General features: G+C 39.0%; 1 protein-coding gene across 8 annotated transcripts in view; it reads right to left on the bottom strand.

Moving 5' to 3' along the window:
• LOC306874103 (protein CBFA2T3-like) overlaps positions 1 to 18,798 on the bottom strand; it is a 49,423-nt gene extending 30,625 nt beyond the window's left edge. For 3 of the 8 annotated variants that reach the window (XM_079423867.1, XM_079423866.1, XM_079423864.1), the window contains exon 1: positions 18,197 to 18,541. In XM_079423867.1, coding sequence (XP_079279993.1) covers positions 18,197 to 18,392 — 196 coding nt within the window. In that variant the 5' untranslated portion in view covers positions 18,393 to 18,541. Of the gene's footprint in view, positions 1 to 3,635; positions 4,515 to 18,196 lie in introns of those variants that run through there. The other 5 variants (XM_079423870.1, XM_079423865.1, XM_079423871.1 and 2 more) reach the window with 5 other exon arrangements.
• Between the last annotated feature and the right edge of the window lie 4,839 nt (positions 18,799 to 23,637).

The raw sequence follows: 23,637 nt of genomic DNA on the forward strand, positions 1-23,637 counted from the left end.
TTTTGTTTGTTTTTTCCATAACAGTTTGAGCATCACAAACCACTTGGAATCTGATCTTTTCAATTCTTATTTGGACTACTTCATCACTCTAGATGGACGTTCATGACAATTCTGTGTTGATGGGAGTCACTACAAAGATTTTACATACCAGTAATTCTTTGGTCACTCTGTGAATATGGAAGCAATACAAGCAAAACTTCAGGGAAAAGTACATGAAAAGTTTTTGCTCTCTTACTCCTTATCCTTACTTCTCCTTATCACCTGCGCACAAATTCTCTGGCTTCTCTGGCACATCCGCTTAGAAATGAATGCATAAACACTGACTTTCATATTTACTGTGTTTGTTATTATTTTTTTGGGCATGCAGGTCAGTTCATGACTGTGACTAGATCACACTCGAGTCTGACATTGGCCACATTTTGAATTATAATGTGAACAGCCAAACAAAAAAGATCTGCACTAAGCACTAAGACTTGCAGTGTGAAGTGAACATAATCTTCCTTTATCTGTGACACACACACATTGGTTTTGTGGAGCACACTGTGCAGATTTTTTTATTTTATGCACTTTTCCAGTGTGGACCTGGAAGGCATTCCTTTCAATACATGCAACTTTGAAAAGAAAGGAAAAAAGACCCAGATCTTTTACTCAGTCTGAGAATCATTTCCTCACACCAAGACATAAGTGACACATAAGTGCTCTCTCTGGCAGATAATGTAAATAATAGACCAGGATAATCTCTACTGAGCTCTTCTAAAGACATCAACAAATAAACAACCTCAGTTCTAAAGCTTGCGGACGTCCCCACCTGCTCAGGACTCATGTGACTGCACACTTGCTTTAATGCATTATAAGAATTAGGATCAGTGCGTGATCTGACAACTCTCTAGACACTGGGATGGGTAGATAGCAAAAACACTTAAATTAAAATGACATTTTTGTCAATTAAATTTGAATTGATCAAAAACACAGTCCAATGTTGATGTTACATAGGCTCATTAAGGTAATCCAATTTGGAGAAATCAAAAATAAATCATACAAATATTAATGGGCTTTTTGCATTTAATTTATACAGTCTAAAAATAAGGTAAATATTTTTCACAGGTGTTTTACCTGTATTTTGAATTACGCATCACATTATGTTGTGCTTTACGGTTAAAGGGAATGTCTATGAACTTATGTAAAGCTACCAGTACCTTGTCTATTTTTTTACCGATTTTTTGTTTACAGTGTAGCAAAGTTAAACAGGAAGATAATAGAAAATAGAGGAAATAGGTTTGAGGTATGATGCAGGTCAGACTCAAACCTGCATCTGGCTCTTTGTGCTCTCCAAGCACCTGTACTACCCACTGTGTCACTAGGACATGTTGTAGGATTTAAAACTACGTACCTGTGAGCACAAAAACCCCGTTGTGTGTACTCATGCACTACTCAACAGGATCAGGATATGTTGCATGCCAGATTCGAATCTGCATACCTACAGTATGAACACAAAAGCCCTTTTTATGTTTACGCAACTACAAAAAACGTATATTTATGGATTTGAGTAACTCTTCCCATAGTATAGTTTTGTGCCAAAGAGGTAAACTTGTATTAACTGGGATTTTAAGTGCGATGCTGCCACGTGTCGCGGGGGTTAGTTGTGTCTGCGAGGTCTTTCCTGCAGGTGACAGTCAGGCTACCTGGCCGATCAGGTGCCAGTGCTTACTGATCAGTGCCTGACCCCACCCCCTAGTTCTCTCGCTCTCTCTTCCTCCCTCCCCCTGCTGCTTTGCCGGCCGTCTGCCTGCACCCATCTCCCGCCCACCGCCATCTGCTCCTCTCGTTAATTACGAGACAGCAAACTTCACCTGCACCCGCACTCAAATTACAATAATTACCTTCAGTGCACACTATGTCCCTGCTCCCATTGCAGAGCACTGCCACAAGGACACGCTCTCCCAACCTGAATGCGAGCGTCCTATATACTAGTAAACTTAAGATATATACCACAACCATAAAAACTGACACCTTCCACATGACTGCGTGATAGTAGCAGTGTGAGCCTTTATGAATTCTCAGCATATCAGTGCTGGGTGTTGCACTGACAGTTTGAAATACACTTCCACACTGAGTGCAAATCATAAAGTTTAAATTTATAATATCTAAAGCGACTTCAATTTACAATTATTTTTTAAGAATTTCTAAACCGTGGTGAATTTACGTTATGGCTTTCCAAATTATTGTTTTTCACTAAAAAGTGTATGAATTTTGGTAAAAAAAAAAACTATTGCAAATTTTCTACTGTAGTAGTAATTTTTTAAGCACATGTATTTTAGGCTTTATCAACATTCTGAACAGGTTTGTTAAGTGCAGACAGGGAGCAGGTAAGACTGACTACAAAGATCCTCGTAAGAAGATGCAAAACCAATCATACAAGTTCTCCATAGCAGTGTCTCTTCAGAGCCATTTGACTTAACCACATATTCTGACTCTTCTATTTACATCTACTAAAGATTGCATGGAAGCAAATAGAATAATCACTCCAGATGAATGACATTCTCTTAGTAGAGGTGCTTTAGTGCATACAGCAGGGACATTTGCCTGTAAAAGCTATAAGGGAAATTTGGTGGTGATGTTTAAGGATAGTCTGTGGCCACAGCGCGGTTTCACCTTTAGACATTTAGCTGTTGGGAGAACGATTACTGTCTGTTCATTCATAATTCAGCTGATCTTTACTGTGGTCAATTAAAGAGTAAAGCAGTAACATCAACGGGTGCTGACTGGGCTGGACTGAAGCACAGTTAAGACAAGTGATGTTGCAACAGAGCATATTGTGGCTTCATCCATCAGTGTGCTGGCAAGGTTGCAATGAAACATTCATCATAATGCACATCTTCATTTTTGTGCTCATATAGAGTAATCGTTTATTAGATGAACAGGTGCAGAGATTTCTAGGCTGATGACTGCTATAAATTAATTTTTTATAAGATTGAAGCCATCTGATGTGCATAAATTTGCTGTAATTTCTGCTTGTTCGTTTATTAATGGCCAGGTTTTTTATTAATACTCTATTGTTATAAAGTAAACAATCTAACCTCTTTCAGAAAATGTGAAACAAATAAAGGATTTCTGGCAGATCAGATCTTTTTTGCCAAAAGATAAACTTCATCTTTGTTCCATTTTTCATGCTGTTTTCACAAACCATAACTAAAAACAAATAATTAGCCAACAGAAAGTTTGAGAAATAAATTTGGAATTATTCAGTAATTTTTTATTTTTTTTAACAGGCTATATTAATTATGGCAATAATTTTGATTGATAATAACAGTCTTTCTGTTGACTCCCCATCCGTATCTTAAGCATCTATTTTCATTTAAAATAACTAATTTGAAAGAAACAATGTATACATTTTAATCAAAATAGTTTGATAACGTTTGTATTGCATATGTATTTTGTACTTGCTAAGCATAGCCAATAATAATAATAAAAAATGTCGTTGCGTTGATAATTTAATATCTGTATTTCTGGACTGTACCAACATTACAAGCATCTTATAAAATCTTCGCTTAAGTCCAGATTTACATGATTGTATTTAAGAAATAGCCGGTAATATTGAACGAACTAAGTGCAGATACACCAGAAGGATCACTTACTTTTGAAGGTCGAAGTCAAACTGAGGTATTTGCAGCAAAAAATAATCCACGCGAAAAATAAAAACAGAAAGAAACGGAGATTATTACGCCTCGATTATCACTGAAAAAGGTGTGAACTTTCCAAAAATTTATAAAAAAGCGTATATGTCTTTTTATCAAAGAGTGTCTTAGAGAGAGAGTTCTGTTGGATTGCACGCGATGTTTTTCGTTATAGTAATAAATAATGAGGTAATTCAATTTCAGGAAACCGAAAATATATCATACAAAGCTAGAACACAGCTTTAGTATTAAAGTAGTGAGACTTTGGTATTACGTTCCTTTAAAATGTCGAAATCTTGAAACGTGTTGAATTTATTAGTAAAAATGCACAGGGCGAAAAAAAAGTTTCTCAAATCACAAGAAAATCGCTTCAGATTCAGTTCAGATCTCGCGTTCTTGGTTTTATACTGTACTCCACAGTAGATGTCCGCGATCCCTCCTATGAGACAGAATATGTTTTTAATATTGCCACTGATGCTCCATGTTTCCAAGCAGAAGTGTAGTGAATATAGTCTCTTGTAAATCCTCAAAGTCCTCGTCTACAGAAATGCTTCAGGACGGAGATCTTCCCGTTAATACTCCAACTGCTCGTCGCGAACTCCCTCCACACTGAACGCGAAAACACGGTCCATTAAAATCATTATTCGTGTCCCAGATTACTGATGTTACACATTCTGCGTTGTTTCGCTCTGCACCATCTCGCGTTCTGGTTTATTTTTGTTGTTGTCAGTGGTTGGAAGCTGGTGTGTTTTCTAATGACCCTTCTGTCTGCGTTTAAAACACCATCTGGAGAAGAGAAGCGTTCTCCTGCGCTCCTAACCTCTCTCTCTCTCTCTCTCTCTCTCTCTCTCTCTCTCTCTCTCTCTCTCTCTCTCTCTCTCTCTCTCTCTCTCTGTGACAGCTCCTCAGACCCACAAGCTGACAGCCTGCCTCCCTTGTGCTGTATAACCCCCTCTGATATTGAGGATTCCTAATATAATTCATATCACATTTGCTATTAACATAATTAGGACGTGCCCACAATTTTCTGCAATTCTTAAGGGATCATAAGCACTGTCCCTGTCTCTGATAAAAATGTCAGATTGATTCTCAGGAGAGCAGTATTGATGGTCCTTTCACAATGCCAGGTTTTTAGACGCGTTTTGACTGTGCGCCGCTAGGGGTCGCTGTTTCCCCATATCAGTTCCAAACACTCGTATTCATCAGGCAATTGGCAGCCAGGCAGCTGGTGCCCGGAGCCCGATCGAGGGCATTCAAATCAGATGGAAGATATGATGTTTTTCTGACATAGTTACAAACTGAGCATTTCATTTTTCAGGAGCATCATGTGCTTCATTTAAACATTCTGTCTAAGTGTAGACTGTTGATGGATGGTCCTTACTTTCAGTAAATAATATAGTCTAAGTGTCAGCTACTGTCGATGCGTTTTATTTCTGAGGTAAAACAATATGTGTAGTATACTAATACTAATTTCAGATATTAAAGCAAGTGACATCTGGAAACAAATTGTATTTGACAAGCCGTTTTTGCTAATATTTTCACTGTCCCAGTGTGATTTTTAGGGGAAAAGCTCAACCATGAAGTTCATCATAATAAAATGGACATGTTCCGCTAACATTCGACAACCTCAGAGTGTTCAAATACATTTTGTATTCATTTTGAACTAACCATCGGTTTATCATTTTAAATCTAACAAATGCTTTGCAAATGTTTCGCGTTAAAAATAAATGGCACGTGGTTTAATCTATAATGCAATGAGATTCATATTTTGACATTCACATGTGTCCATATATCAGGCCACCGTATACCTGATACAATGTGTTTGAGACTACTTACCAGGTGCTTATAAAACTATACATTTTCATTAACTATTAATTCTGAGACCTTGACAAATAACGTTCATGCAGCTAAAGTCTATGGTGCACTTCAACTGAATAGCAGAGCAGTTACTTGTGTGATTCAAAGAGCTGCATACACCAACTATGAATATGGATAAGAGATGGCATTTCCACAGACATTTTCAGCTGTATTTGAATATGAATGTGACTTTTCTTCTTGTGGTTTTGGCAGAATATGCAATGCAGAATATATTCCTCCTTCTGAGGTATTGGCGGAAAAGCTCTAGTAAATACAGCTGCTGCTAAAAAAATTGACCAACTTCTCCAACCCCCCCTCCCTCCATTTTGTTCAGTTGATTCCCCCATTTTTGACTGTTTAACCATCACCGCACCTGCTAGCCATTCACTGGTGTTGTGACTCAGTTTTAGGGGGAGGTATGGTGTCACCACAGGTGAGCCGATGAGAAATGCACATACGCCTTTCTTCCCTCACCCCTCAGAAATGACAGGATGTAAAGACATGTAAACAAACATAGTTAGCGCTACTCTACTGTTGGAGAAAGTGCCGGTGGTGTAAAGTACACAGAGACAGCTGCCCCAAACCTTCTTTAGTCCCACCATTCCACTTGCCTGGTCAGCCTGAGAAGGCTCCGGTCTAAACACTGAGAAATTCACACATAAGTCTATTGCTGGTTATGATTACAGATTTTCTTCCATCTGGAAATGGTAAAAAAAAAAAAGCAGAAGTCATTTTATTACAGTGGCCACTTAGTTAATGCTTTAAAGCATCATGAAATCAAACTTGGAAAAGGGATGCTTGTCACTTTAAGAAACATTTCTGATTTTATTTAAACAATTTACGTCCATATTATAAAAAAAAATATAGAAAAAAACAGTTTGTCATTTTCACTTTTTTGTCATGTTCACCATTGTGTTAAATTATTATCTGGATTTGACCTACTTTTTTTCTCATTGAATATGATGTTTACTGTTTTTAAAACAGTATTACTGTTATTACTTGTTATTACTGTTGAACGATTGATGTCACATGGATTATTTTATTAACAATGTATTTGCTACTTTTCTGGGCCTGGGAACATTTCAGTTACATTGCTGTCTATGGAGGGTCAGAAAGCTCAGATTTCATCTAAAATATCTTAATTTGTGTTCCGAAGATTAATGAAGGTCTTACGGGTTTGGAACGACATGAGGGTGAGATATTAATGACAGAATTTTCATTTTGGGGTGAGCTATCCCTTTAAGGGAAGTGTGTGAAAAAAGCATGTGTGTGGGAGTTAACCAGTGTTTAGTGTATGTGTGTGAAGTGAATTTATGTCAATGGAATTGAACACTACGCTAGATCAAAACTCTCAGCCTTGAGACATCCTGTAAAAAGAGCAGCCCTCATTGCACTGGCTCCACCTCTCCTTCTCTCATGACAGCTAATACCCAGTTCACAGATATTAAATAAATCCTCTATGACTTGAGTCTCTACACCCATAATTCTTAATCCACTGTACTGATATGTGGTCAGCTCTGGTGTGGACATGCAATATCTACCCAGATATTCGAGGATTTTTCTACAACCAAATGCAATTTGGCCACATTTACGGATGTGTCAGTCTATGCTGTTCTTGCAAGGGCAAATGTCTCAAACTTATCAAGTGTAAAGTGTTAGGATCTGTCTGCTGTGAATACACCTGGGCTGTGCCTGAAACTAAAGCAGTTGCCTTACTGCCTTGTTACCCAGTGTTTTGTGTACTGTATGATGGTTCCTCCAAAGAAATCTGGTTTTAGACTGGCTTCCAAGGCAGTGTAACATTATGTCTAACGATCTACAACACATTTTAATGCATTTTATGGACAAGAAATTTTAAAATATGAAGTGATTTATTCTGGGTAAAAAAGAGTCATACACTGATAAAAATTAGAAAAAAATGGACATTCATAATTTTATGCATCTAAACACAAAAAATTACCTTTTTTTTTTTGACTCGCCATCCACTGAAACACACACACACTGGATTGTGGGATATCTGTGAAGAATGTATCTACATAGGTTCAGATGTGTCTGCCATATGGGCTGCATTTTTAAGGTTTAGCTACTGAAACAGGCTTTTTTAAAAAGATTGCTATAAGGGATTTTAAGTGAATCATCAAAGACAAAGATAATAAGACTCACTTCACTGATCCACTGTTGGAGCTGAAAACTAGATGCAACATGAGGGACTCTAGTTAAGTGATTATTTTTATTATTAGGTGATTTTTATTTTAAGGGTGGTAAGAAGTAAAGACAGCGAGAGACGGTGAGCATAATTATTTGTGTGACAGCACATAAACCAAACATCTTACAGTCATTCTAGACTGTAGGTGCTTCAGCCCCCTGTCCTTCATCTAAGCTACGTTAAAATACACTGAGAAAAACTCTGTCAACACCCTTAAAAATCAGTTTATGTGATCTCCATTTACATTCACTGAAAACAATGACTGCATCATTTAATGAAAATCTTGGGACTGCGAAGAGCTTATTCATGCGGGCTCTCCATTCCTGTGAAATTTCTACAAACCCGATTCCAAAAAAGTTGGGACACTGTACAAATTACGAATAAAAAAGGAATGTAATAATTTACAAATCTCATAAACTTATATTTTATTCACAATAGAATATAGATAACATATCAAATGTTGAAAGTGAGACATTTTGAAATGTCATGCCAAATATTGGCTCATTTTGGATTTCATGAGAGCTACACATTCCAAAAAAGTTGGGACAGGTAGCAATAAGAGGCCGGAAAAGTTAAATGTACATATAAGGAACAGCTGGAGGACCAATTTGCAACTTATTAGGTCAATTGGCAACATGATTGGGTATAAAAATAGCCTCTCAGAGTGGCAGTGTCTCTCAGAAGTCAAGATGGCAAAAGGATCACTAATTCCCCCAATGCTGTTGCGAAAAATAGTGGAGCAATATCAGAAAGGAGTTTCTCAGAGAAAAATTGCAAAGAGTTTGAAGTTATCATCATCTACAGTGCATAATATCATCCAAAGATTCAGAGAATCTGGAACAATCTCTGTGCGTAAGGGTCAAGGCCGGAAAACCATACTGGATGCCCGTGATCTTCGGGCCCTTAGACGGCACTGCATCACATACAGGAATGCTACTGTAATGGAAATCACAACATGGGCTCAGGAATACTTCCAGAAAACATTGTCGGTGAACACAATCCACCGTGCCATTCGCCGTTGCCGGCTAAAACTCTATAGGTCAAAAAAGAAGCCATATCTAAACATGATCCAGAAGCGCAGGTGTTTTCTCTGGGCCAAGGCTTATTTAAAATGGACGGTGGCAAAGTGGAAAACTGTTCTGTGGTCAAACGAATCAAAATTTGAAGTTCTTTTTGGAAAATTGGGACGCCATGTCATCCGGAATAAAGAGGACAAGGACAACCCAAGTTGTTATCAGCGCTCAGTTCAGAAGCCTGCATCTCTGATGGTATGGGGTTGCATGAGTGCGTGTGGCATGGGCAGCTTACACATCTGGAAAGGCACCATCAATGCTGAAAGGTATATCCAAGTTCTAGAACAACATATGCTCCCATCCAGACGTTGTCTCTTTCAGGGAAGACCTTGCATTTTCCAACATGACAATGCCAGACCACATACTGCATCAATTACAACATCATGGCTGCGTAGAAGGAGGATCCGGGTACTGAAATGGCCAGCCTGCCGTCCAGATCTTTCACCCATAGAAAACATTTGGCGCATCATAAAGAGGAAGATGCGACAAAGAAGACCTAAGACAGTTGAGCAACTAGAAGCCTGTATTAGACAAGAATGGGACAACATTCCTATTCCTAAACTAGAGCAACTTGTCTCCTCAGTCCCCAGACGTTTGCAGACTGTTATAAAAAGAAGAGAGGATGCCACACAGTGGTAAACATGGCCTTGTCCCAACTTTTTTGAGATGTGTTGATGCCATGAAATTTAAAATAAACTTATTTTTTCCTTAAAATTATAAATTTTCTCAGTTTAAACATTTGATATGTCATCTATGTTGTATTCTGAATAAAATACTGAAATTTGAAACTTCCATATCATTGCATTCTGTTTCTATTCAAAATTTGTACAGTGTCCCAACTTTTTTGGAATCGGGTTTGTAAATTTGCAGCCAAATATGTCATCATTACTGATATGCATCTGCTGACAAGTACATGCAGTTTTAATTGGTGTACTAAAAGAATCATCAGTCAGGAAAGTATTCTGACCTTGCACTTAATCCACATGTTCTGCTTGAGATCTGAAAGACGCAAGGCCCTTAATAACAATCAGATGGCATTGAAGTATTAGCTTGATATGTCATGAATATTCAAATGAATAAAAAAAGACACATTGGAGTCTCATAGATCTAAACCATGGCAGCAATGAATTTTCAGATTTTCTGATTATTATTTTGTAGCAGTTCACTGCTGTCAGTTATTTACTGGAGTTGTTTAACTATATTTTTCTCCAGTTTGTTTTTGTTGGTTTCAAACTGACCCCAAACAAAAACAACATTACTTTTCTTGAAAACGTCGACCTTTCTGAAAAGTAAATACCAACTTTGTGATAAAACAGATGGTTAGAGCTTCAGTAATATCTGTTGACTAGAATTTTATTAGGTCAGGGGAACATATTAAAAGTATTTGAAGAGAAAACAACACATTTTTAAATATTATTATTTTTATACCTACAGCAGGGTTTTCTGTGTGGTTTCTTGTTGGTTGTTTGCTATCAAGAGACCAAGCGAGTCTCTGTGACAATTTTCTGATGCCTAGATATCGTTATGGGGCTCTCCTTCACTGTAAATGTATAGGATTTTTTTTTCTCTTTCCACTGATTTTTTTCTCTCCTCACTGATGGTGATGCTTGCCTTAGCAAAGACCACTAAGTAGAAACTTAAAAAAAAAGGTTTATGTCTCCTGCTTCTTGGATTTGTCTACTAAGAAAAAAGATTTGTGGAATATTACATGTCTCAAGTCTGTAGTTTGCAAAAGAGATCTCAACAATATCTGTGTTCAGATTTGCAAGATACCAAAGTCATTTTCTACATGGTTCAGACTTTATCTAATTCTTTTATGTTTTCTCTCATGTGCATTTTATTTATGCTTCTACCTCAATAGAGTACTATCAGCAACAGGATGAGTTCCTGGTTGTCTGGGGGATGGATCACTGGTTGTCTTGGGTCTTGATGTAGTGTTTATGGCCCTCTTCTCTGCTGGGGAGTTATAGCCCTGCCTGACCTACCCTGTCAGGTCATTCTGTGGCCACACATGCTGCTTACACACTCCTGCTACACAATGAAATTAGTAAAACACAATGGAAACAAGCCACAACACAGAAATTAGCAGAACACAGCGACATTAGTCCTATGTGGTGTGTTGTGGAGATTTCATTGTGTACTACTGGGTCACCAGACTAGTAATAATTTAAAATCTGTGTCAAACATCTCACATTGGGTTTGTTTTTAACCAAGCAGTTTTTTAGAGCGTTATGCCACAGGAAGTACCACGGGACTGTGAGATTTCAACATATGTATAGTTACATAGAGTTTGTTTCTTGCCTTAGAGTGCAACAGTGACTGGAGCAAAAGGTGCAGCACGGGGTTCTTATCGTCTTGACAGCAGTTTGATTGACAGTGCAACGCTCTCATGGGAGTACGCTCATAGACAGCCCATCAATGTCAGCGCCTGACAGGTCCTCCTTCCTAGCTTCATTTAGGTCTTTGTTGATGTGACTATAGCACTGCTCTCTACACTCTTCCCAGTGATTACTTTGAGGACGGTTTCAAACCTCTCCATTATGAGCCACTATCTCTATACCTACACCACCCTTATACATTGACCTTCACCTAGTGGCATTAAGAATGTCCTTGTCTGTCTTTCTTTCTCTCTGCATCTGATGGAGTGGCAGAGATGCTCGCATCTGATTGGGCTTATTGTGTCCGTATGGAAATGATGGTCTCTACGGAGGCAGAAATAGAGCAAAAAAGAAAGAGAAAGCACGGGTAAGGGTTTGCAAGAGGGAGATCTTTTTTTTTTTTTTTCACTTGCACATTATAAATCCTTTCCTGTGGCTTCAGTCGCCATCCAGAGTGCTGGAAAGAGATAAGACGGGGTGCTGCCAGAGAAACACAGCTCTTTTGTCCTCTCCCTTTGTCCTCTCCCACTGAAGCTCCAGCATTCAGCAGCCCTGTTGAGTCACCCTTACAGACTGCAGTAAATGAAAGTTATTTTAAGCACAGCCGCTCAGAGAGGGACTTTATCTAATGAGAAGGTGGCCACAGGCAGTGCAACGAGGAATGGAGTCATCCACTTTTACACTGAGCAAGGCGCACTACGGAAGCAGATGTGTCGCCAGCATCTTTCTTCATTGCTATCAATGTTCTGAATCGCAGAGATTAAAAGAAGATGCAATGATGAAATGTGTGTATGAGCATGTTTCTCAACAGGGTGACGCTGATAAAGAGAGGATGTGAGACAGGACAGAAAGTGAGAGAAAGAAAGTGTAAGAGATAATGAACTGCATTCTCTAATGCAGAATTACAAAAATCTGTTGCGTTATGCACTTGATGATGAAATGTTTTGTGTCTCACCCTATCACCAGGTCAGCCATTTACTGTGAAAAATGTGAAAAGATAATACGTAATTTTAGAAAATTACGCATTATCGTATAATTTTCTGTTTTGTAGTTGTTAAAATTTTAGATTTTTTAACAACTACAAAACAGAGAATTCATAGTGAAATAACCTTATATTGTAAACTATAGTCACATATTTTTAATGGTGCCAACTGATAAATGTATTAAAAATATTTAGAGTGACTGAGATGAAAGACGGGGCTTAAAGGCCACCTACTGTACTGTAAACAGGGTCTAGAAATGTCTACAGTACTCTTTAAAAATTCTGCCCAAACTCTTTAAAAGGATATGTTCTTCAAAGAAGACACTTTGAAGGGGTTTGGGAACCAAACAACTTTGGAGCCCATTGACTTCTATTGTATGATAAAAAAGTACTGAGGCATTTCTCAAAATATACTCTTTTATGTTTCACAGAAGAAAGTAGTATATAGGAACAACATAAATATTAGTAAATGAGTATTTGCTCATTTTATTAGTATTTGGAACAACATACTTCAAACTCATGCTTCAAACGCTCCACCATAATCCCCATCCCAAAGAAACCCAAGATTACAGGATTTAACGACTACAGGCCTGTGGCTCTAACATCTGTGGTCATGAAGTCATTTGAAAAACTGGTTTTGGCTTATCTGAAGGACATCACTGGACCCTTACTGGACCCCCTGCTGTTTGCCTACAGAGCAAACAGGTCTGTGGATGATGCAGTCAACATGGGACTGCATTACACACTGCAACACCTAGACAGACCAGGGATTTATGTGAGGATCCTGTTTGTGGACTTCAGCTCGGCCTTTAACACTATCATTCCAGACCTCCTCCTGACCAAACTAACTCAGCTCTCTGTCCCCACATCCGTCTGTCAGTGGATCAACAGCTTCCTGACAGACAGGCAGCAGCTAGTGAGGCTGGGAAAATTCTCATCCAGCACCCGCACCATCAGCACTGGAGCTCCTCAGGGCTGCGTTCTCTCTCCACTGCTCTTCTCCCTCTACACCAACGATTGCACATCTAAAGACCCCTCTGTCAAGCTCCTGAAGTTTGCAGACGACACCACACTGATCGGCCTCATTCAGGCCGGTGACGAGTCTGCTTACAGACAGGAGTTTAAGGAGCTGGCTGTATGGTGCAGTCTTAACAACCTGGAGCTCAACACGCTCAAAACTGTGGAGATGATCGTGGACTTCAGGAGAAACCCCCCTGCTCTCCCCCCACTCACCATCATGAACAGCACTGTGACTGCAGTGGAGTCATTCAGATTCCTGGGCACCACAATTTCTCAGGACCTGAAGTGGGACATTCACACTGACTCTATTGTGAAAAATGCCCAGCAGAGGTTGTACTTTCTTCGCCAGCTGAGGAAGTTCAATCTGCCACAGGAGCTGCTGAAACAGTTCTACTCCGCCATCATTGAATCCATCCTCTGCACTTCAATAACTGTCTGGTTCAGCTCAGTGACCAAATCTGACCTCAGAAGACTACGGAGGGTAGTCTGGACTGCTGAGCGAATCATTGGTACAACCCTCCCCACTCTCCAAGAGCTGTACTTATCCAGAGAGAGAAAAAGGGCTGGTAAAATCACTCTGGACCCCTCACATCCAGCACACTCCCTCTTTGAACTGTTACCATCTGGTCGACGCTACAGAGCTCTGAGCACTAGAACGACCAGACACAGGAACAGTTTCTTCCCTCAGGCAATCCATCTCATGAACACTTGAACTCTTAACAATAAACATGAAACACAAAACACTATCATACTTTTTATGTTTATTTAACACACATACTTACTACATTTCAAATTTGCACCCAACATACCTGTACATACTGAATTGTCTATTTTGTATATTGTGTTTGTGCTATTTGGCACATTGTCCATTTTTGTATATTTGTACATTATTTATTTTTATTTTTAATTTAAATTTTTTTAATTTATAATTTTTTACTATCTGTGTCCTGTCCTGTTGCTGTCATTCTGTCACACTGTGAAGCTACTGTCACTAAAACAAATTCCTCGTATGTGCAAACATACCTGACAATAAAGCTGATTCTGATTCTGATAAGGATGAGCATAATAACAGAATTAATTTCGGGTGGAATATCCCTTTAAATTTTGTTGAAAATAGGGAGGCAACCATAAGTAACCATGACTCAAAATTTGGAGGGTGATTATAACATTTGTATTTAAAAAATGCAGTAACCGTGATTTTTTTATTATTTGTTTTTGGCCTGGTGATAGCACTATCATTTAGCAAAAGAACAGTCACTACTGTACACTCTTTGGCTCACAGTTAATAGCTTTTGGCAGTGTGTGACTCCCAGAAATGCAGATTAAGGTCAGTGCTCTTTCATGCACTGTAACTCATGTACGGAAACTTAATAGTTTAGTTGAGTTCTCTCAGTCAACATAAAATCAAGTCTCACTATGCACAATACATGCAGTACAGATATAACCAGATATGAGGCAGTGAAAATAATGATAACCATTAAAATATCTATAGTATTTAGGTGCTGTTTTAGGCTACAGTCTTTCTAAAATCTTGCCAAAGAATGACAGAAATATGATGCTTGTATACATGTATATCATTACCTGATAATTAGATAATAAATACCAATTTCTCTGTTGACTTTAAGTCATCTTTTAACAAATTTAACTTCAGTTAGTTAAAAACTTATTTGGTGTTTTTCCAAAAATGAATGTGAATAGCTCAGGTAATTTGGATTTTAAAGTAATCTATGAGAAAATCCGAATTCTTATTCAAATCTCTGACTTATTATTATTATTTTTTTCTGTTTGCGGGGGTGTTTTCCTCGAGAGAAAAATCAGAGAAGTAGGAAGTCTCAATTTCCTCTTCACTCAATTGCATTGCTGTTTAGGATAAACAATTGACATCCCATTCAGGCAGTGATCTCATTTGTGAATTTTATTTCTTTTACATCTCCACTGGTGTGATGTGAATTGTGGAAATTGTTGAGTTTTCATTTGCTTGTACACATCTGTGCATGGATGTGCCCTCGCAGGTGCGCGTATTGATAGTTAAACCCTGACTTTGGGTTTGTGCGTTCAGGCAGTTGGCAGTGCTGGGACTAGAGATAGCAAGAAGAGAGGGTTGATGCACAGTATCAAGTTGTGAACATCTGTTCCTCATAGAGACCACAAAGCTGGTGCAGAGGAAATAGGAAGAATAACTGCTTTCTGCCTTTCTGTCTAACTCTTTCTCTTACTTGTTTTGTCTCCATCTCTCACTCTCTTCCCTTGTCCTTTCCCATTTCGCATTCTCACACTCACACATAGAGGCATGCTGAGACCCATTACTAGAAATCACAGTAGTGGTATGCTGGAACAGTGATGGTGTCAAATGGTGAGGTACTTGCTTATGTACCATGAATGATTACCACATTTGGTTAAATAGTATTTAACCAAAGGGCACATCAAGAGATGTCATGACATCCAATGTCAATGCCTTGTCCAAAAAAAAGTGTTTTAGATTGTGGCCAAAACAAAGTCCTATAAGGCAGCATTACTATTTGGCCAACCTTTTGAAAGAGCCTTGAAATGGGATCACATGATGCCAATTGCTGCATTCAAAATCACATTCAAAGACAGGTGGGAATACTCAAGTTTAAATTCACTGAATTCTTGGAGTTCAAATCTCAATTGAAAACCTGTTTTATTAATGTTATTCTTCTTAAGTGATGCATGTAGTCACTCTCAATTAGGGCTACTGTATTATTCAAATACTTTTTTGTCTATGCAACATATTCATTTTGTCCTTGCCTACCACTGTGCATTGTCTGGATCACCTGTATCACTGTTGGAAAGCATTATTAAGCTCTGGAAAGGTGCTATATAAATTAAACATAATTATTATTTTTAATAGAGTGCTGCAGAGATTATGTATTTTTAGGCAAAAACCCAGAAACTGGTTAGCATTTTAGCACGTCCAGCTCCTTTGTCCCAAAGTCAATTAATTTTGAATGGGTTTTTGGTTAAATAAGGTCTGTGGTTAACACAAGCTCAATATATTTTCATGTTTTATTCTATGGCATAAAATACATCAGTAATAACCCCTTGTGATTTTTTTTAAAAGCTTTTACTTGTCTTGAAAAAGCCAGCTGCTAATAAGTGGCTAAATGGAACTACAGATATTGTCAGGGACATTCTCATCTTCATTCTCAACCCATCATCTACTTTCACAGCCTAATTGTGTGTATATATATATATATATATATATATATATATATAAATCTTTTACTTCTGCTGATCATATTTAGGCTTTAGGCCCCAAAATTATAAATGTTGTGCTCATTTGTACAGGTTATCAAAATAACAAAACATAATCAACTTTGGTGATCACAGAGCAACCAATCCAAAAGCGTTTCTAAAACTAATCCAAAAGCCAAATGGAAAAATCTATTAGGTTTTTGTCAAGGGAACCATGTGATGCTACCTTCCAGGTTGGCTTACAAAATAAAGTCAGCACTGCAGCACTTAATGCACCTCAACTTTATGAGTCAGATGTATAAGTTATGTTTTAGTGTTATTTTTAGGGAAGGAGGTGGGAGGTTTACATATGACACCTATGTTGTCTTAAAATATTGACTTGAAGCCTAGTAAGTTTTGGAACAGCCATGCTGAACCCTTCCATCTTCTACAGATCATCATGTCTTGTGAGCCACGTGCACTAAAATAACACCTTCATGAGCATTTGACCAGCACTGCATTCCATTGTATCAGAGCAGATGAACAACTTAATGCTGGAAAAATGTTCAGGACATTTCTCTGTCCTCATTTCCCCTGCAAGCATGGCCAGCCCTTAACACACATACAGCACTGTTAGCTATGCTAAGATGCTAAAGCACTGGCCAATATATCATCCAAGCATAAATATTCAAATAGCTGTGGATTAGTGCGGCTAAGCTCTCTGCTGCCTGTGATAGGAAAGAACCAGACTTTGTTTTGATCATTTTTCCCTTTTTTTTTTCCTTTAAGAATTTCAGGCTTTCGATTCGGCTCCCCGTCTTGTTATATGTGTGGTGGGTGGCTGTTCTGTTTTTTCATTGCAGACTGGTGTGTATGTAGTGTGTGTGTGTGATGATAAGGCACAGGGAGAGAAGCCAGCGCTCTGACATCTCTCCACCACCGTGGTTATCGTTTCACCACAGCTGTTGCCCAAGTCGCACCACATCTGCCGCCTCACAAGAAGCTTCGCCGCTATCGCCCGACATGAAAAGCCCCTTCATTACCCAGCTGTTGACTACACCTCCCATCAGCCCCTTCTCATATGTGTACGCACACCTAGATAGGTAGCAGTACATGAGACAAAGCACCACTGTTTACAAGCTCGAGGTCCTTTCTATATAGCTGAGCAGCGGGCTGGCCTTAGGGACTTTTAGCTCGCTGCCTCAGCCATTTTATCACTGAATTACAGGGGATGTTTATGACTGAGCCTAATTATACCGCTCTTATCAGAGAAACGTGTGCAGAGCTCATTATTGCCAAGAGCCGAACACTGCCGCAGGTAATGTGCAATGCTGTATATTACCTTTCAATGCAACCTAAACCCATTTTTGCCTTAAGACCATAAAGTGCAACTTTAGTGGCACTTTAGCTTAGAATTCTAATATTGGTCTCAAGTGGCCTTAGAGTTCTCAGATATCATGAACACTGTTTGCAGGCAGTTACATGATTTGTTGGGTACTTACATGTTTTTGCTATTATCTAAATGGCAGACTGCACAAAAGAAGTCAAAAAGGGTACAAAGTAAAAACAAAGACTTTTTCCCATGAAGTACCAGATTATTGTTCCCTGGCTGCATAGATGGACACCAGCATATGTTTTGGATGTTGTTCGCCAACATGGCATCCCACCAGACCTCTCAACTAGCATACTTAGAAAGAGTTTCTTGGTCAACCACCATCACAAAAAAGGCCATCTTGATCGACCACTCTGAAAACCTGCATTTTGCTGTGTTTTACTAGACTCTACTGCAAATGTGTGTTTCTTTCACTCACCTGTGGACTGTCTCTTAGACATGTGAGCAGGCAGGGCCAATCGATGAAGGACTCGTTTATCCAGGGTAACACTGTGGCTGGTCAGCACGACTGTTGGCAGTCTGGGTGTAGTGAGAGCGGTGGAAGACGCTCTCCTGGTCCCTGCCCTGTTAAGTCTCTTTGCATGGATCTCTCCAGCCATCTCATCCCAATGCATCAGCTTACAAAGTTCCACAAATAAACTCCTCAAGTGTTTCAGAGGCCCGCAGGATACTCACAATCAGCTAGCTAGTTCCACCCTGAACAGTCTGTCGTGTTGTCCAGTTCGGTAACCTACGCAAATGTCTTCAAGCATGGACAATCACACAACTCAATGGGAAAACCAGACGCAAGACTCACACCCCCATAGAACTGGAAAAATTAGCTGTTTGCAATTTGCTGACCACAAACCTTTTCCTTTCTTCTCTTTAGCTTAGGTAGCAATGCCGGTGTCGTTGTCCAAAATTTATGGGCTTCTGGGCAAACAGTGATATTCTCTGTCACAGCAGGGGACGTGTTCCTCCCGCTAGCCTCTCTCTCTCTCTCTCTCTCTCTCTCTCTCTCTCTCTCTTTCTCTCTCTCTCTCTCTCTCTCTCACGCACACTCTTTATCTCTTTCACTCTCTTTGTAACAGCTCAAAAGTAAAAGGTGGTATGGGTGGCATAGAGGTCAGCCTGACTGTGGGCTGAGACTGTAGTTCAATTGAGCAATACGCCTTACATTATTGAGCAATTGAGCAATACGCCTTACATATTTTCCCAGAACTGAGTTAAAGCTAATGAAGTTTTCTTATGGGAACAAGCAGGAATGCCCACAGTTGTATTTAAAAAAGTTATGTATTCTAAAAGTTTCCTTTTAGAGTTAAGGTTAGTCTTTAATAATGTATAAATGAAATAACTTTATATAAAATAATAGGTCTATATATGTCCTCAGCTAGACGAATGGCTGTGTGTCCTGTCCCCATGTGAGCAGGTGGTTCCCCAGGCGAAAGTAAACAGTGCTGAGCTGCTGTGATAGCTTACATCCAGGCTTCCTCTGGCAGGAACCAGCTGTGTCTGTGGGCAGATCATTCTTCCTGTTCCTACCGGACAGTAGGGCTCCTCCTGGTGCCCATACTTCCTTTCTAACATCTCCTGGTCTGCACATAAGTTTAAAGAGTTTCAAGGCCGAGAATCTCTGTAGCAATCCCATCTGAAGACATGTTTCTTAAGTCTGAATGCATATTGCAACATGGACAGGTTTTTTTTTTTTTTTTTTTGCTCATTTCATCATAGTGCGTTTAATATTCAGATTTGTTCTTCTGATTAAGTCCACAGACTCATATGCTTTACATATTTATGTTATTACATTGTTATGCAGTTGGCATCTGCAGAGTTATGAGTAAAACTATTTTTCTTTTACATTTTGTGAAGAAAATGTGAGGTTAGGGCATTTTCGATAGTTGCCTGGGCATTGGATTGCAGTTTCTAAGGTGTTGTGAGCGGTTTTTAGCAGGTTGATATGTGTTTGCTAGAGGTTTAGGTTGGTTGATTGAGTAGTTCCTATGTTGCTTACTGGCCTTGGTCAAACGAGCCCATCCCATGTCTCTAGTATAAACTGATCTCTAGAAAATAATCTGAAAATTTTAGAAAAGGAATAGCACACCTCTCTTAAATAACCTACAAGAGTTAAGATGTCATTCCTGTCTGGCAAACACTGAAGGTTATTACACTGGTTTCACATCCCTAATCCTAAGTATGAGCATTAGTAATACAGTTTGCCTTAGCTGACACCACTAAAATAACTTTTTTAGAAGAGATAATAGAGAGAGAGAAAATGAGAGATTTTAGAAAATTAACATATGTTCTTCTAAAGGTTTGAGAGTAGAAGCCCTGCGGACCGCCGCAGTAATGCTCGTACTGAGAAATTAGCTTGTGTACAGCTGTGACCCACTGGCCTCCACACACACACACACACACACACACATACTCAAGAGGACAGAAGTGAAAGGGGATGTGCACACAGATGCACCGGCTGTCACTGCCAAACTCACACAGATGGTGGCCAGCAGAGTGGATATGAGAGTAGTGAATGTGTGTGTGTGGGAGTTTGGCCATGTGTTACAGGTGGAAGTTTTGTAACAGCGGGCTAAGTATATAATATTTTTGTCCTCCATAACCACAAAATATTTTAGGGACTTTCCTTGTGTGTACACAGTGGAAAATGTTACGCTCAGATGTTGCTCTTTTAATTGTATCTACATATCAGTGTTGTCTCAGATGTTTCAGATATTTTGTTTTGGCGAAATAAAAGGTACGGGAACCCAGGAAGAGCATAATCAAAGAACTAAAGACTACTGTGTTACAGCTTAATTGAATAATGATAAAACACAGACTCACAATAAGACAAGATCTAAATAAGAACTGAAGAAAGAAGGCTGTATATACATATGGGAATATGAGGAACTAAACAGGTGATAAACATGTGCTGACATGAAACCTTAAAAAACAGGAAAATAATCCCAGGAAATGTAAATACAGACACAGAAACAAAATAGGATAGCACTTTATTTTACTGTCCTGTTCCTCATGTGCATACTATGTACTTATTATATTAATTACAATAACTAGGTACTAACCCTGAACCTACCCCTAAACCTAACCCTACCCAATGCAGTTACCTTATATTACCAGTACTTTCTTAGGTAAATAGTCATATGTGAGGCAGTCGTGGCCTAATGGATAGAGAGTTTGAATTTTAACCAAAGGTCGCGGGTTCGAGTCTCAGGTCCGGCAGGGATTGTAGGTGTCAAGCGCTCTCTCCACCCTCAATACCACGACTGAGGTGAGACCCTTGAGCAAGGCACCGGACCCCCAACTGTTCCCGGGCGCTGCAGTATAAATGGCTACCCACTGCTCTGGGTGTGTGTTCACGGTGTGTGTGTTTGTTCGCTACTCTTCACTGCTGTGTGTGTGCACTTGGATGGAATAAATGCAGAGCACAAATTCCAAGTATGGGTCACCATACTTGGCCACACGTCCTTCCTTTCCCTCCTTTTTAAGTACATTGTAAGTACATGAAAGTACACGTACTGTAAAATAAGGTAACACTTTATTTGAAGGTGTCCATAATACAGAGTAATTACCTAGTTAAGAACTTAGATGTAGACGTTGTACTTACATGAAATAAAATGTACTTACCATGTAACTAAGTTATTGAACAGCCTGTAATTACAGTTTGTAATTATGTAGATATAATAGGCAGCTACTGTTACACATATGCAACAGACCGAGTCTGTTACACGGCTACGTATGTAACCAAAAGATTGATACATGTGTGTTGCAGACTTTATGCAACGTAATTATAAATGTAAGTGCACAGACATAAGCTACTAAAAATAAAGTGAATCAAAATTGTACTTAAGTGTACTTCATGTGTATCTATACTGTACACCTTATCCAGCTGCACCTTAGTTTGATTTAACCCACCAGCACACAGCTTAAAAACATATAATACCTTTCTAATTACATTAAAATTGCATAATATTACACAGGCATAAGCTATTTAAAATAAAGTGTATCAATGTTGTACTTAAGTGTACTTCATGTGTATCTATACTGTACACCTTATCCAGCTGTACCTTAGTTTGATTTAACCCACCAGTACACATCTTAGATATTAATCTGAGATCTCATCTGCAATTTTTTTTTTTTTTTTTTTTATGGATATGAAGGCTGATACATATGCTCAATATACAGTGATGCTCTCTTGAAATATTATGGCTTAAATATAAGAGTCATTTATATTCATCACAATAACACAGTTTATTGCTCTGCTGGAACCTGAAAGGACCAGATGTGTGTTTGCACCTGTGCTGTTGTATGTTAGTTTCTCTCACCTTATATACTCACAGAAAACTGCAACTTTCTTCTGTACTGCTTGATGTCTTAAGCAGGAATCCCCATATTCCTACTTGGAAAAGTACACAAGTGCACTTGAAGTTAGCTTCCACCTTGGAAACTCAATTTGAAAATTTCAATCTCAATTTAGCATAGATGTGAGTGTGTGTTTCTTCACATGAGCATGGTTGCACTTAGATAAACTGATACATACAGTAGTTTTTAAACTATATAACAAATGTTTTCAGAAACAAGAGTATGAAATGTGGTATGATTGACCATGCAAATCTAACAGTAGTGCATTATGTTCCTTCATAGATTTTATTATGAGCAATCAACAACATATTGCTACATTCCCGGAAGTCAGCATTATCAAGTAGGAATATACAGAAATAAAATTTCAGTGGAATGCATAAGTACATTAGAGTGCCTATACAGTAAATATGTCCAGGTGTGTGTCTATAAGTGTGAGTGTATCTCTTAGTCCTCAGATGTTGTCAGGTATTAAATGTGTTTTTGGAGAAAGGGAGATAATGATTTCTCTATAATCTCTGTGGCACTGTCTTCCTCTGCACTGGTGTGATGGCGGCTGTGGCGTGACCCAGACCTGCTTTGCTCCTGGTGATAAGGTCAGGATAGAGGGGAACGTTATGCAAGCGGCTAGCATGCCCTTATCTCAGCTAGCGGCTGCTGCTCCCAGCTCTCTGCAGCACCAGACTAGACTAGCCATGTCAGAGAGATCCACCTATCAGCGGCACACAGACTCTCCTCAGCAAATAGATACAGCAAGAGCACAGGGGAGAGCTTAATTAGGATTTTAACCAAGCAACTGAGCTCAATGACAAAATAACACAGTTTTCCATAAGCACACATGTTGAGCTAGCGGGAAGTGAGCATATTTTAAAAAGAGAAGGCTCCAAAAATTCCATGCTTTAAAGTCAAGGTAAATCCAGCTTCTGATGGTACACTAGCTGGTTTTACATGGCCATTCACTGGTCCAAGATGGTCTAAATGGCTGATTGGCTAGACTGCTAAGTGGTAGACCTGATGTGGACCTGGTACTGTAGACTCTCGTAAGTAAAGCTGGTAGGCCAGCAATAGATCAGCAATGGATCACCCATCGTCTTGTAATTTTTTAGATGACTGATGTAATTACTCAAACTTACTCAAAGCTGAAAGGATCCCTGGAATGGCTGTCTAGAGTTGTCTCTACCTCTGACATTATGGTTCACCGATTGTCTAATGCAAACTGCACACAAAAAAGGGAGCTTTCTCAAAACAGAAAGCTCCAACCTGATTGGCTGGCTTCACACAATTTCCATAAACAGGTCTGAGGCCAAGATGTTCACGTTTTCACACACCAACCGCATAAAAAAAATCCTGGCTGAATTATACTGTTTCTTGACAAACACCAAAGTTGAGTTGTAATTTAATTGCAGAGTTTACAAGAAGGGATCAATTCAAAAGACATTTTTGCAAACCTTTTTGACAATTCCCAAGCATCAAACTGTTGTGCTTTGCATAATGTACAGACATTTTAAATAA

This window comes from Barbus barbus, assembly GCF_936440315.1.
Source record: "Barbus barbus genome assembly, chromosome: 1".
NCBI classification, from domain to species: Eukaryota; Metazoa; Chordata; class Actinopteri; order Cypriniformes; family Cyprinidae; genus Barbus; species Barbus barbus.